The 16697-nt window shown below is 46.2% G+C and overlaps 1 protein-coding gene across 1 annotated transcript; it reads right to left on the reverse strand.

The window, feature by feature from the left end:
• Positions 1-7654: 7654 nt before the first annotated feature.
• Positions 7655-16159, reverse strand: JMJD6 (jumonji domain containing 6; the record flags this gene model as incomplete). Its single annotated transcript, XM_009695456.1, has 6 exons — positions 7655-8375; positions 10067-10194; positions 10838-10976; positions 11102-11237; positions 12568-12854; positions 15771-16159. Coding segments are annotated over 6 exons (1116 nt in total), but the record flags the coding sequence as incomplete, so codon positions are not given.
• Between the last annotated feature and the right edge of the window lie 538 nt (positions 16160-16697).

Here is a 16697-nt window from a genome sequence, read left to right on the forward strand (position 1 = left end):
GTGCTTTGGCCTTACGCCCGGATGCACACCTTTGCAGCCATCACAGTGCCCTCGATTGCCACCGACATCCAGGACACCTCCTGCTCTTTTTCCCTGGCACCGTGCATTTTCCCCAGCTCTCAGCTGGAAGTCTGTTAGAGGGCGTTTGCCCGCGCAGGCATGCGATGGCATGTGGCTTGCATTAACCCAGTGCAGAGACTGAGTGCTGCAGCGGGTACCCTTCCAAACAGGATTTATCACCCCCTTAAAATCCGAGGTGCTGGCTCTCACAGCTGCTTCTGAGATCGGGATCGCTGATGGGGGAACCAAACGGGAGCTGCAGCCAGAGACGACCATTAGCGGCTCCTGCCTTTGGCCCCGCAGTGATTCTCTATCAGGTTGCTGGAACCTGTTGTGCTCGTAGGAGTCGTGAGAACTGCAGGGCTCAGACATCTCTGAAAAACAACTCCTGGTCTTGAGAGCAACAGCCAGGAGTATCAAGGACACATCTGCAAGAGCAGCTGCTCTAACCGAGCTAACTTCATGCAGTAACGAGGTGGCAGAATCAGCAACAGGGCTCAGCTCCCCATGTGCAGACCTGGGGTGAGCGCTGGACTCCCCTGCAGAATAGGATCCGATGGGGATGATGCCCCAAGCAGAAACCAGGCCGAGCAGGTCCCACCTGAGATCCACTTGTCCTCCCCATGGCTCTCCAGAGGCAACTGGCTGGAGTAACCTTGCCCTGATGCAGCCAGGCTCCCACTGGGGAGGTCAGAGGGGGTCTGTATGGTTCCCCCACCAACTTACAAGGTAAGATTAATGCCTCCGGCTCCTGCCACGCAGCCGCACGCTCCGGGACAGGAGGTGATGGATTCCCATACCACCAGCTCAGCCAGGCAGGCTCCCAGCCAGGGATCTCTGCCCGGCTCCTGCCCACCAGCCTTGGGAGAGATGAGCTGCGGAGGGGCTGTCGGAGCCTCTGCACAGAGTCTGCTGGCAAGGGGGGGTGCTCGGAGAGGGGGACCCTCCTTGGGTACCGCACCCCAGGGATGCCAGCCCTGCTCTGGGCAGCGGAACGAGGACGCTGCCCTCTCTTGGGAGAACAGCTCTGCACCGGCTGCGGGCAGGGAGGGGGCTGGCTGGGAAACAGCCCCAGCCCTGCACAAAAGCTGCTTTGACAGAGCTGTCAGCTCCAGGCGGCACTGGGGAGGGGGGAGCAAAGGGCTGGGTAACAGCTGAAGAGCTTTACCAACAAAGGGGGATTCAGGAGAACCACAGTGACAACTGCTCCGGGAAGCATCTCCCGGCACGGAAAATGCTGCTGCGCTGCAAAATCTGCCTGCGAGAGGGATTTGGTTCGGTGGGATCCCTGCAGCCCAGGCCACTACTGCTCCCAGTCTCCTGGGTGTAACGTGCTGAACAGCCGGGTGGGCACCAAAAAGACCCGATTTACCCCCTTGCACATTCTTACCCTCTCCTGCAGCGTGCGAACCGTGCGGGCAAGCAGCTGCTCCAAGGTCCTCGGCTTACCCAGATGCATCCCTCCCACCCAAAGCAAGAAAGTCAGCTGAAGCAAGCTGAGTTTCAATACCCCTCTCTCCACCACAGCTGTAACCCAAGCACGGGTCTGCAAGATCCTGTGAAGCGAGGGCAGCAGATACACGCCGGTTTCTAGCGGGGAAAGCAGAAGCTGCTGGTTTGCACAGACTTCAGACAGCGCCTGTTCCAGACAGACCGTTCTGTGTTCCCAGGTTCTCCAAGCACCCATTTTCCCCTCACAGAAAGCTTGAACACAGACTGGTCTTAGAGGTGGTCCAAACTGAGATTATTTCTGCGAGCCCTGTCACGCTCCCAGTCACCGATACCACTTGGTCTTTGCCAAGAAGAGCAACGTCCTCTCTGCATTGATGCCAGAAATTAGAAGCAATCCCAGGAAAAGTCACTGTGCTTGCCCTGTTCTCCAGCTGACACCGGCTTGGAGGTCACTAACCAATCTGGCTGTTCCTTTGCTTTTTCACACCCGGCTGCGTGCTAGCTCTGATGCGGCAGTGATGCTCGGAGAGCTGGTTCAGTTCACAAAGGGCAGAAAACTAAATACCACGACAAGAGTTGAGCTCACCAAGAGGTGCGAGCCAGCACGAGGGTGGGGATGGCCGTACCTTGCTCCTGCCGAACGGAATGATCCTACCAAAGAGGTCTCTTGTGAGCGCTTGTTTCTAAGCTCCCATTACTAACCCCTCTGCTAGCTAGGCCTCTGGTCTCACCCAGTACAGCTCTTCTTCCATCACGTTAAAACTCATTTTCCATTCTAATTTCTGAGCTAGGGCAGGCTCCACGTGGTTGTTGATGGTCTTCAAAGTTCTGACCCAGCTGTAGAATTGGCCTTGCCCTTGAAGGGGAGCTGATAGTCCTAACAGCGAGCCAAAAGCTCACAGATACTGGCAGCCGGTCCAGTCCTGACCGCAGCAAAACAGCTGAGAAAAGACACAGCCTTGGGTCTAAACAAGGCAGCGCTGCATCAGAAAAGCAATTCTAAAATTCTCCTCCAGCCCTGGTATGCCCTTCTCTGCTAACACAGCTGCTGCTCCTCCAGCTGCCCTGATCCTCCTCCTCCTCCTCCTCCTCTTCCTCCCGGCAGGCTGCACAGACACTCGATGCAGTGGCAGCCCTGCAGTTTCAGGTCCTTCTGTTGAAGGAGAGGACACACAATGGTTACGGGCATCGCATACATGTGGGAGCCGCCAGCTCTCAAATCAGAAGGGACCTGGAATGATTATTTCCTTTTGAACACATTTCCAGTCAGCTATACGTGCCTCAGTTTATCCTTCTCCAGAGACAGAAGAGGTGCAGTCCCACAAAGGAGCCTTTGTATGCCTTGAAAAAAAGGTGAGATGCCACAAGCATATTAGTTCAATCCCAAACCAGTCTTAAAACACATAGCTACTTAATGCCGTGCCTAACACTCAAGTCGGAATGCAGCCCTGTTCTCTTTGTGACTTGCTTTCTAACTGCCACAAAAGAAATACCAGTAGTTACTTGGTTTTGCATCAAACTGGAGGAAAGGAGCAAGAACATGGGCAAAGGTGCAGCATAGACAATCCAACCTCTGCATTCCCACTCAGGTAACCTTGTCCTGTTGGCTCCCCGCTAGCAATTAAAAAATCAGGATGCCATCCTCCTCGCTGAAATGAGATGCTAGGTTGTAACTGTCACAAAAAGGAAGCTAGGTAGATAAATCAAAGGAATAAAAATAAAGCAAGTCTAGATTGCAAGGCCATAGCGGCTCTGAAGGAGGTACCAGCAGTACCTGCAAATTAGGAAGAACAATGGGATTATCTTGAAGCTGCGAGCACACAAAATCACCTCTCTTGGGAACAAAAAGCAGAAGATATGTTATAAAAGCATTTCTACAATGGCTCTACATAGCTTTCAGCCACAATTCCCACCGTTTTCTGGAATTGGGTCTTGTTAAATGCCAAGCACTGATGCACCCACATGGAGAGCAGGGGCTCATCTGCTAATTGTGACTGCCTGGCTGCGTTGAGCTAGAGAGCATCTAGCAGAGGATGTGAACAGGGCACAGGGAGGGATCTTCTGAAGAGCGATTGGAAAAGAGAAAAAAAATAATTGGTTTTATAAGTGACAGTAAACAAGAAGAGCATTTACATCAGTGTTCGGGAAGGGAAGGACAGAGGTTTATGCAGAAATGAGCAAACTTGCTGTCTGCTGCCACAAAACCATTACTCTCCGAGGTGTTTCATTCTACAATATATCGATAGACATATTTCAAAAGCCTCCAGCCTGCTGTTCTACACTCTGTTTCAGCTTATTTACCTACAGTTACTGGTTTCAGCAAAGCTCACTAACAAAACATAGCAGTTTTTCCACTTTCCCAATCCTTGTTCCACTCCACAGCCAAACTCAGACCCAGAGGAGCACCCTGGGAGGCAGAGCTCTCCCTGAACCCCCGGGTACCGGCGAGGGGGGGAAGCTTCGTCAACTCTCTGCTTGGAATCCAGCCCTTCCACTGCGACTCTCTGCACCATACGTCTTAGCTAGCAGCTCAGCCGAAAGCAGGATGGGACACCTGGAAGGTGAAACCCCCTCTCGCCAGGATGAGGTGGCAAGAGAAATACAAAAACACAAGGCTTCTTGTAATACAGCCCGGGGAACACAAGGAAGGGGCAAAAGCACACGCTGCAGTCTGGTAACAAAGCTACCGACACAAACCTTCCCCCAAAGCCACCGCAGCCCCAGCAGCTTCCAAAACACACTCCACCATACGGACGTACTCATCACATGCAAGAAAGAGAAAGTCTCCAAACCCCCCCCATGGCTATTACCTGAACGCCATTTAGCATACTGCAGTACTTCAGGAAACAGAGGTGTACACCTTTAGGGGTTTTTTTTCAGATCATGGTATGAAAAAAAGTGACTAGCTGACAGGATAATGCAAAATAATTGATTTTATTTAAAATAAAAAGCAAAACCACAATCATCCAAACAAGACAATTAAAAGTATCCCAGCTCTGCTGGATGGGGTGATAAAAGCAGTTAACAGCAGTGGCAGGGCTTGGAGCTGACAGCGTGACTGTCAAACGAATCCGTGAGCTCTTTCCTTCCTCCCTTTGCAAGGGGGATGCCAAAAACCTCCCATTACAATTAGCCCACCCAGGCATTTCAGACTTGATTCAGTCAACACTCTTGCTTCCTGCCCCACGATGGCTGGGGATTCTGGGAAGAAAAAAGTCTAGGTTAATTATGAAACAGGTTGCTGTCTTTATTCTAAGCATTTGGAGAGGCTTAATGTAACTGAGAAGACAAACTGGAGCCAGCGTACCGAGCTGGAAAGGGGAGGAAGGTATGCCAGTGCTTCCTTGGCATCATCTGCTCCCACAGCACTTGTGGAGAGAACAGGTGCCGAGATCGGCGCGCCTGTTGTTCACATCTACAATTCTGACAGGGTATTTATGCGTTTACTCCTGAACCGTCAGAGCAGACAAGCCTGTAGTGGTTACTGGACTCAAAAGCATGGCCAGAGCTCACAAATCCCTTTTACCTTTTGCCAGAGCAGGCAGGACACCACCACCGATACGCACAGTACCATCAGGAAGCCCGCAGCCCAAACCCAGCACAGGGCGCTCTGAGCCTGTCCCCGGAGCACAGGGCAGCCCACAAAGCACCGCCGGGCCGACAACGCGCTGCTGCTTTGGGGCTCAAGGAAATGAGGGGCCCAGCAGGTCTGGGTGCTGGCCCACAGCAGCCTGCTACAACCAGGGGCTCTGCAGTACACAAAAGCAGCGGGGTCTGAACAAGAGAGATGGATGCCCCAAGAAGCACAAGCCTGGAGAAGCGAGAGCACAAAACCCACTCTCCCCAGTCAGCCTCCCACAAGCATGGAGCTAGGCACAAGGGGAGCACAGTTTTTCACTTCATTCCTCATTCACCCAGCCTGGAATGAGGGCCTGGGAAAGCACCAGCTCCCCTCCTTCCTGTAAGGCCAGTGAAGCTGACTCCCTGATGAGAGATTATTTAATCTAGTCCTATTTTAAAAAAATCCCGACCTAGCAGGACCTCCTGTTTAGAACAGGCCATGAAAGGCCAACAGTTAAACTCTGGTGAAAACACAAAGCCTTGTTCTGCTACAATTTATGTGCCACACAGCAATTCTGGAAGGGCCACCACAGAACACCACGTGGCCAAGAGTGCTGAATAACATCCCCAATGTTTTCTGCTACAAAAAGCTAACACCAGGTTAGGAAGTCTCAGGTTGCTTAGGATGTCTGGAACACTTTTTGGGGGAGGACGACTTCAAAGTGTCTTACGCAGTAATTACATTTCAGCCTCACAACACCCCTGTGAGGTAGGTATTTTCCTCATCTACTAAAACAAAGACAGAAGCGCTCACCAATTCGGCTGAGGCAAGAGCCTATAAGCAGAAGAACCAGAGATGCCAGGAGTCCCGATTCACAGGTAGCCTAAACAGAGAAACCTTTGTTTCGTATCAGAAAGTGCCTTGTGGAGAAGTCTGTACAGCATCGCTGGTGTCACGATGCCTGCGGTCCATTTCAAACACACTGCTTTTCTGTGACGGATGTCAAACCAACACAGGCTTCAGTCTGAAATTGTTTTATTTCACACCATGGAAGAGTTCATAGGCACGGAAGAATACTCTGCACTCTGGATCTTCCCTCTGTGCTTCTCGTGGTAGAGATGTGGCTTTCCCAGCACAGCAATCTGGCTTTCACGCACATTTAAGATTTTAAGACTGCCAAACTGAACCATGCATGCCAAATGCGATTGCGAGCTACAGCATAAGCCATCTTGCTGACAGTAGACTGTGAAGTCACCAAAGAGGGCAGCGGACAGTTCTCTAAGGGCTTTCTTTCACCGTGACAGAGCTGAGACGTCTGAGCCTTCGCCTCTCCAGGCCCCCATATTCTTCCAAAAGGCAGCAGCTGCAGCCTGCTCTGAGAAGATATACTGATTGTGCAGGCTTCCAGGCTGTTCAACCAGGCAGGAAAAAAAGGCAGCCTTGGCCAGAAATGCCAGGAGTTGGAGAAGTTTGTGGTTGGTTTTTTGTTTGGGGTTTTTTTATTTGTTTTTGGTTTTTTTCTAAAATGAAGTAATCTTGTGGAAGAATCTGCAGCAGTCTACAGAGCAAGTGTGCTCGTTTATGCCTGGCTATCACAGGAAATTCAGGAGTCTAGACAGCTAAAGGGTGTACCAAAACCCCTTCCCCTCTCCGTTTTTCCACCACCACGCTGCTCCTACACAAAGTGACTGGCACAGAAGATTCAGAAATAGAGATCCTGACAGACCTACTTAGGATTCCCTTGTACAACAGGGTATGGCCCGGTCTCCATGAAGGGAGAGAGTGTTTAAACAGGAAGAGACAAAAAGATCAGAAAACCCAGACAAGCAACGTTCTGGGTTCCGTCAAACCCAACATGTACAAGGAAGTCACAGTTAAGGCTGCCAATCTGCTTTTTATTTCTGCTACCAGTGCCCGGGCATTATTGCATGTCTACTACACGCACACCACTTCTGTTTTCAAATTTCCTCTCCCAAAGAAAGCGGCTGAAGTGAGCTCTAATACCCACCTCCTAGGGTCTCAGGAGAGCACCCAGGGAAGCACCCAACCCAGCTAGCTTCTGGCTCTGCTGTTCAGATAAAGAAGGATCATTTCCTTGCAGCACACCTTCAGCCAGCCCAACCTCTTCACTGACACTACCAGCACAAGCCCCTGCTAAAAAAACCCAGCAGCTCCAACAGATCCCTTGGGGATGAGAGCTTTACTCAGCATAATACAAACGCATCTACACAGACTTAAGCAACACACTGCATTTTTAAAAAGCATGAAACAACAGTATGTCCCCCTCCCAGTCCTTTAAAATTGGCACCGCAAGTTCCAGAAACATCTGAACCTATAACCTCAAAGAAAAGCCATTTAGGTATGTGAACTGCACTGGCCTGAACGAGCCCATGGCCCTGTAACTGCTTGGTATTTATAGCCCAGCAACTGTTGTTATCATTGAAGAGTCAGACTTCGTCAGTTGTTGCCTAGTGCCAAACATCATGCCTGCACCTAAAGGATTGTAATTACTGGCAAACGCTGACTTTTTCCCCACAGTTTTTGCTGTGCAAGAAACTCCAGGATTCTCCTGCTCCATCAGGCTTCCTATTGCAAGGTGCTAGTGCATCTTTGTTACCAGTCATTATAACAGACATGGAGCAAAAGTAAATGGACTGTTGCTGGTTAAGGTGTTGCACCTTAGATGTATGCATGCAGATTAAGACCACGAAAGATGCTTCAGGTCGGTGGTCACCTCCGCTGAAGTTGCTTCAGTGTTTGGAGCATTCATACCACCTTCCCTTCCTGAAATTCTGGTGTGAGATCCGCCGGACGTTCAGATAGGCCAAAAGGGCTGGTGTTCCTTTCCTCAAGTGTACAGGACAACATGTAAACATATGACAGTGTCAAAGCAAGGCAGGTTTTTACATTTACCTGCTGGTTTTAAAAAGAGTTCTTTAAAAACTGACCGTCGTCTTCCTTGCCAGTTACATGAACCATTAAATACTTGGCATGTCCTTACCCAAAGCTGGGTTATTAGTGCACTCACTTGGGGCGCAGAGGGGACAAAGCATTGCACAATAATGTAGAGTCGGGGCGTTCCCCTAGAAGTTATTAAGGAGCCAACCTTTGACAGCACATAATGAAGATGGATGTCTGGATCGAGGAAGAGTGACAAAAACTTAAGGACCGTGAGAAATAGAAGCAGAAGGGGGTAGAACAAAGCTGGCTGGCTGCTAACGGAGCTTCAATCGGCAGCTGCCTCTAGGCGGGTGTTCTTATCTCTCAGGGGTAGCTGCGGCCTCCGCAAGACTCCCTAATCCTGTCAAAAAAAGTACAACTGCTTGTCAACAACTATAGCATTCCTCTCGCATCAGGACACAAGATCGCGGCATGCAGGTTAATTGTGTGCTTATTCTTCCTACAGAATTGTACAAGCTAGGTAATATTTTACGTTTGGATCTGTTAGTATCAACTAATTCATCACACAGCTGGAGCAGAAAGCCCACCCATCCTCATGGAGTGAAACAATCAAGATGCAGGAGGAAGAACAGTGAAACCTGGAAAGCGGATGTTCTAGGCAACATGCTAATTTTTAATATTTAAAGTATTTGTTTCAAAATTTGAAGTGCAAACAACTTGAAAATGCACGGAATTTTCAGAGAAACAGATCTGCACTTGTGCTCTGCATTTTTACAGGTCTTTTTTTTTGTTGTTGTTTATTTGTTTGTTTAAAAACAGGGTCTGCATTAAGATTTGTTATCTCCTGATGCTCATTCCCTGCCTGAAGTCACTCTGGCTGCTGAAATGGGATTTGACAACGTCTTAACAAACAAATTGTTAAACCCTCCAGGGCAAAATAAGCAGTCAGTACAGTTCTCTCCAACTGTTTAATGATGCTTTGTACTTGTAATTCAATTTTATTCAGTTATGAGCAACTCCTGAAAACAGGAGAGCAACATATCGCAGCAAGGTAAATGGCAACATGTAAAGGAGCAAACAGGTCTTTGGGTAGTACTGGGAAGTCAGGCATGATACTGGGAATCTGGACTTCCTCAGGTAAATTACCATTGCACACCTTCTTTAGCAGGCCCCACAGTAAGCCACCACAGCACTTGCACCCATGCCAAACCTGGAGCATCCAACAGCTCAGTAAGTAGACACAACCCTAATGCAGGCAGGCAGCTAATACAGCAGCATCGGTTAACCAAACTGCAGGGAGTTTGCTTAAGAATTTTGGCAAGCCTCTGCTATATGAGAAAAATGCTTCATTTAGCAAAGAATGTCAAAGCTCCTCTCTGCAGTATACTCCCAGATTCCCAGTGTTTCACTGTTTTTAACCCGGCAAGTCCAGAGAACTTCCTTCCTCGGCAACTTTACCCTCAGCAATATCTGTTCTTGGTTCTGCAATATTAATGTTCCCTCCCTCCAGACTGACTAGAAACTTGCTCTTGTTTCTCCGCTCCTTTTTTAATAGGTAAACACAGACATTTGGGATGAATTTTGCCTTAACAGATAAAACAGTGGGCCAAATTGAAGTAATCCAGGCAAGAGTAAGAGAAACTGTACAAAACTGTACAACTATTTGAAGGTTTTCTGTTTGGACAACGAGGTCTCAAAACCTGAGTCTTGCCTGATCATTCCTCATCTTTAACTGTTTACTATGCGTTTGTGCTCTCTGAAGAGCACAGTTAAAATATCTCACCTCTCCCATTAAAAAACAAAACCCAAACCTTTCTCTATTAAAAGAGACAACTAGGAAAAGTAAAAGAACCCGTTTATTAAATGAAGTAAAACCCCTCATTTTTTAAAAAAATATCAAGAATCTTAGTTTTCAGTTTGGAGCAATTAAATTAATTTATGGGGGGAAGATATCACCACTGGCCAATTGCTTTACATTCTGTAAGGGACCCCTTGCTCTCCATCCCTTTGTCCTGCCAAATCACCCTATCTTAACTCTGCCTTGTATTGTCTTTTCCTTGTTTAAAAAAACAACAGTTGCCATCAGGTCACCTGGAGGAGCTGCGCTCTTTGCTCACACAGTCATCCTGGGAAGTTGTATCACCGTTACCCATCATGCTGCACGTTCTCCTCTTTTTCCTCCGGTGCATCATCCCCTCTGTCTCAGAGCCAGAGTCACACTGAAGTATGAAGAGATGAAACCAGATTTCAGAGAAACCTAGTAAATTGTTTGTGCTGTGGAATTCACCACAAGAGCTACCTCAGCAACCCCAAATAATCAATATTCAAAGAATGCGCAATTTTAAATTAGAAACATGAAACAGATTTTAAATTAAGTGTTTAAAAAACAGGAACAGGTATATTCTCAGATTTCATCACTGACTAAGCTGGCTAGGGGTAAGATAACTGATGCGTTCGTTTTGGCTCCTAGAAGGACCTAATTTTCCGAGATTCAGTGCTTTCACCTAAAAAAGTCCTCTGTTGTAACTGACAGTCTCGGGTTTGGATCTTGTTCCCCCTCCCCGTTTTTAAAACATTCATTTTTGCAGTCATTTTACACAAGCATGGGTTAGCTAAATGAGCGACAGGTTTATATACAATATAAAGATAGATCAAACAGAATTCATTTAGCAATACAAAAAGAGGCTTCAGCAAACAGAACCTGCTAAGACCACAGGCTCCTCCACCAGGTCGATCTGTTTAGTTGCTTCCTGTTAGCTTCTTTCATAAGATATGAATATTAGGATGAGGACATATGATTAGATATGGAAAAAACAATATAATTGCAATATATGGATTATCTACTGTAATAAAAAGCATTACCTCTGAATCAGAGTCTGAGGAGCTGGAACTTGAGGAACTGGAAGAATCGCTTGAACTATCGGAAGCAATACCAGTAGATTCCTGCAGGTCAACTGAATCGGCCAAGGCTGCCAAGTCAGGATGTTCCTGCTTTAAGATCCTAAATACAGTTGAAATTTCAAGGTGAGCCTTTGAACAGTAACACTGTTTACTGCCTGTAAACAAGTAGGGTATTTTGGGGTTTTGTTTTAGAGAATATGAAAAGAAAGCTACTAAATCTCTTACCTGTACCACTTCCGTGACAATTTTGGTCTTCCTCTTACTGTCTTGTGCCACACCACAGGGAAATTGGTACAACTGGCAAAGTTTTGCGTGATGGCAATAGTTGTGTCCAGATTGAGAACTACATGCCACCAGCCACCTATAAATACAACACCAATGACCACTCCCGGCTACACAGCAGAAAGCAAGTTCAAGAACAACCATGTACACTTTTCCCACAGCACGAGTGGAAATTGGACCTTGCCTCCCAAACCCAGGTAGTTTGCCACCACATCGTCCTTCCTCAGTCTTACTTCAGCAGTCGCTCCAATGCTTTACAGATTCTTGTTACAGAAGGTTGCCCAACGCTCTGACCAATTTATCCAGCTCACAAACAGTACTGAAGATCTGATTTGACAGCAACACACTGGCTACTGACGGCTTATCTAATAGCAAGAGCCATTGTAACCCAGGCCGCACAGAGACCCTCTCTGTTAAGCTGGAGAGCACTTTCCACGCTGATTTAGTAAGGTTCTTATGACTACAGACTAACCTTTCATTTAAAAATAGACACAAAACTGTTTCCCCACACAGGATAAAAATAGACAGTGGTGCTCTTGCAACCCACTTATAACCTCATAAAAAGACTAAGGAAACAGTCTAATGGAACCCGACAGCTACAAAATCTTAACAGAAGGTACAGTGAGGAGTCACTAATAAGTGCCAAAGCAATCACAAGGCACTCTTCAAACAGGAAGTCAGCTGTATGTTAGAGACAAGCAATGTGGATAGAAGCTATGGGCCACGCTGCACAAAAATGATGCAAGATTTAGAGGTTAGAATTTGGCACCGAACTCACCTGCTTTATCCACTAGCCACCTCAGCTCCCAGTTATAATGTGCACGTAGTGTGCAGCCACTCAAAGAGAATGGCATCTTTATCAGATCTTTCTTCAGCCTTTGATTTCAAATGCAAGATGAAACATAACCACAGAGAGGTGGGTGGAAGGCGTCAGTGCCTTTAAGTAGTTCTTTTCCCACGGCTAAGAAAAATCCATATGCAGAGTATCCAGGCTACAAAATTCAGTCATAAATTTGCTATAGCGTATATAAAGTCAAACATTTTTGGTAAGAGTTACCAGTACTCAAACACCTCTATTATTTTATGCCTTGACAGTTTCCCCTTACTGCAATTTAGTTCAGGATCCCATTCCTATGATGCTGCAACTCGAGTCCCACTTGTTTTGTCATCTGTACCAGCAATCCTATGCTACAGGTCATATAATGTTTCAGGACATTCAGAAAATAACTTAATAGTCTCAAAATGCACCTTGCAATATATATCCCTTTTGAAACAGCTCAGAATAGTTTCTTTTGAGAGAGATGGGCCATATAAGAAAGCTGAAATATCCTCTTCATCTCCACTACACACAAATGTTAAAAATATGCTTTTCTCTCCCAGATTTCTTTACCAGAGAGATTCATACATACCTGGCACAAAGACTGTCTCGCCTGGTTTCTGTAAGATTTCCAGGGGTTTGAATTCAGGGGGCCAGGTGGGGAGTTGCGTCCTAGGATAGATGACATTGAACCAAGTGATAGCCTCATCCTGCTGGTTCCCTCCCTCTTCGCGCGTCACTTTGATCAGCTCTCTGGGAGTGCTGGTAGGGAAGAGGCACCAACGCTTATGTCCCTGGACTAAGGCATTCCACGCACTAGTTCCCAAGGGATCGATGTGAATTCCTGTTCCAGAACGAGGTGGGCCCATCACAAACCATCTGCATGGGGGGAAAAAAACCCACAATTCTTTAGTCATGGAGCAAGCAAGTAGCTACCTTCTCTTTTCTTCATATTAGACAGAAAATTACAGCTGTTAATTTCACATACAGTTAGAAATCAAGGTAGTTACAGTTCCTTCATTTACCTTCCTGAGATTGTTAGGGCCACACTACAGTAAAAAGACACAACATGGGTTTAACCTAAAAACCAACATGAATTAGGACATGAATGACTCTGGGACAAGAAAGCGAAGATAGCTTTTTATGTTTTATAGCTGTATTTTGTTTTAAACAGTTCTCCAATAAAATATATAGTGATTTCAAGGTTTATGAATGAGATTAAGTCACAACAGCCTGCGTTAGGATTCTTACTATGCAGGGGAATTCTCCTAATCCTATGTTCTTCTAAAATTCACTACTCATAAACGGATCCAGAACTGCAGAACAATAAGGAACAAACAAAAGGCAATACAAGTAAGGAACAGAGCAAAGTTATGCAACCCTCGCCTCCCTCTATGCCTTCTGTTCACTTACAACAGGCTTTTCATTCTAACATTTAACTAGATGGAGCTTATTCTCCAGTGACCATTCAGGATTTGGTGTGTGTATTCTCACTCCCCATTTGCAAGGTTTATTTCTCCCAGTGGAGAACTTTATCTACTGTATATGTTTAACAGCAGCAGCACGTTCAATTGCTTATTTCCCCTGTAACAGAATAGTAAGATCTACCATACCAGACAAAGCAGTGTAAGCGAGGTGACTTAGTCTCAGGCATCAAGAGGAAAAAAAAATGGCAATAATTGTTTAATGGGCAGCAGAGAAAATAAAGCACCAACAAGACCCCTCCATTGTGTGGCTGACAGGCAGGCGATACCCAGCAAGAGAAGTTCAAAGGTTCAGAAAATATCCGAAGTCAGCAAGCTCTTCATCTCCCTTTCCAATGCAGGTATAAATTAAGGTGGTTTCTGAGTGTCATTTGCTAGCACCAACTGTAGGACTGTAAGTTTGCTTATCAAGCTGAGCTCTTCCTACTTCACAAAGGAGCCATAAAAACATAAATAAGCAGGTGTTTGTCACTTCCATTGTTAATTTACTCTTTAGACTCATTATTAGCCTTGGAAAGCTAATTAAATGACAAGCATAACAGTTGAAGCTCTTACTAAGAAGTCAGAAGAAAATAAACACATAAAAATCTGTCTAGTAGACAGACACATTGTTCAATACTATTATTTACTAGCATCTTCCTCCAGGTGTTTAATTTACAATGAACGTAGCCCAGTATGCCACAAGACATCAAATTTACCGTTAAAAACTTCACAATTTGTAACTTCAATTTAAATGCCAAAAACCCAAACCCCAACCCCACCCCCAAACTCAAACAGCTGCTTCAGTAAACGGCTTCCCAAAATTACTGCCTTTGTTTTCAAGAGGAACAACTCCAGTAAAGATGCTCTGAACAGCACGAGTTCTTACTTTAAGATCTATACGCTCTCACACACCTCTCAATCCAGAGGTCAATCTGTACAGCTCATATCCTGATCGTATGATATGAAAGCACCACTTCCTGTTGGATTTTCAATTATGCTCTTAAACTACTGGATATTCCTTATCCATTTTTGTACCTAGATGAAACCCCTAATTCCAGGAGGCCTCAATATGCTCTCTTGCACCACTCATCTCTCAAAATGTGATAACAGCCTCAGACAAACCCACATTTTCCAGAACAAAGTACAAGAATTGTGAATACCAAGATCACAAGCAAGGAGCTCAGCATGTGGCTGTAGGTGGGGACGGTGTGGGGGAAAGAGACAGCAATATGTGAGTCACAACCAGATTATCTAGTTTACCTATAACTTGGATAAATGATTCCAAGCTCTATGAGTATATTCAGTTTCTACTAGAGACTACACCTGGTGTGCTTTTGCATTTGATCACAGCATTGTATGTTCTTCTTAGAAGTGAATTATAAAAAGGGTCTGTTACAATATTGTAAAAACACCTACTTCAGTAATCTTAAATAGAATTAGTTTTACGCTTCACTCCTGCGAAAGCACAACTGGACTACAGACACATGAGAGACTTCAGAGAAGAGTACCATTGTTCATTACTTGTTCTGTTTTATTTAAAAAGCCCTAAACAACTAAAAAAGCCACATCACATCCTCATGTCACTCAAAGGGCAAGGCATTCTCTGACAATTATAATGTCGCCGTAAAGACTTTAATTATTTGGAAGGGTTCAGCTTACGTTCGTACTGCTATGAAGCGTTATATTAACATAGGCAGAAATCACTTTTGTATCCAACAGCCCAAATACAAGGTTGTTGTGTTTGATTTCAGGAATGAAGTGTCATTTCAATCCTTTTCCAATCAGATGCAAAAAAAAGAGTTGAGAAGACTACATAGATGTGAAACATTGCTCTCTCTCAAAACCATCTGAAGAGAAGCTAAGAATTAGTCTTCACACTTCATACTAATCTAGCTTAAGATCTTTACCTTAAAAGGACTGCCCTATAATGAACAAAATTCCACGCTGTACATAAGCCACTGGTGGAAAACCCAGGAGCTAGTCTTGAGGTAATTAAAATCTGAAAGCCAGAAGGCACACATAGCAAGAAATTAACCTTTATAACTTTCAGTAACTACGCAATTTTTTTTTAAATCTAAAAAGTGAGATAAACTGACTTGTTAAACAAAAGGAAAAAACAGCCATAAACTTGTAGCAACACTGGTGGCAGAACCAGGAATTGTGATACACAAATCTGCCCTTCCCTCCCTCTGGGTTACAGATGTATGCTCATTTCAAAAGAGCAGATGTAAAGCTGTCATTTTGTTTTACATACAACAATCATACCTACTTGGGAATAGCGAATGAGATGGAAAATACCTACTTTTATCTTACTGTCACTGTACTATACCTGTAAGGTGGTCTTCGTTTCTCCCCTGCATACTGAAACAGATCATCAGTGAAGAATTTGGGTACTTTGTAGTCCTCCAGGAGTTTCCTGCGCTTGGGATGCTCTCCATAACTGCTGTCAAAGATGTAGAGCGGGCTGTCATCACGTGTGGTTTCCATATACTCTATGTAGTATTTCATCTTCATCTTCACAGAATAACCATCATTGTCCTCCCCACATTTGAACTTCTGGTTCCTATACTTGCGTTTCAGTCGTTCCAGAGTCCACTTCTCTTGGGCAGACCAGCCCACCTGGGCATTCAGCAAGACTACAGGCTTGTAGGGTTTTTCATAACGCTCAACAAATTCCTCCACTGTTAACTGGAGTGCATCCGCCCTCTCCACGTTATCCTGTGAAATCAAGAAAGGAATACGGAACAGATATTAGGACAGACTATCATCCTAGAACTGCGCTTTCTAAGTCAGTGTGGAGGAGCTTCATGCTCATACTTCGCTCCACACACCACGAGGGGATCGAGCTGCCTACGCGTTATTTTAAGCTCCCGAGGCCGCAGTCCTATTTTCCATGCCCCGCTCCTCGCACCCCTCCGTAACACCAGCAGGCTGAAGCCGTTTGGCACTCTAACACCCCAGGCGGAGAGGCCACCCCTGCCCTTTTGGCTGACACATCCCCTGCTGCGTTTCACTGCCCCCGGGACCCCGGGGAAGGCGCCTGGGAATTACGTGGGCGCTCCGGCACCGAGGGTGCCCATCCCACCCCGACGGGGCCCTGACCTCCCCGCACCCCTCGCCACGTGGAGGGAAGAAAAAACGCGGGGGCTGCTTGACCTCCCCCTCCCCGCCCTGACCCTTTCCCTCAGGGTCCCCATCCCGGTACCCCCGCCAGCTCTGAGGCGACCCCTTCCCCAACAAAAGGCGCTTTCCCCGT

This window comes from Cariama cristata, unplaced genomic scaffold, assembly GCF_000690535.1.
Source record: "Cariama cristata isolate BGI_N322 unplaced genomic scaffold, ASM69053v1 scaffold792, whole genome shotgun sequence".
NCBI classification, from domain to species: Eukaryota; Metazoa; Chordata; class Aves; order Cariamiformes; family Cariamidae; genus Cariama; species Cariama cristata.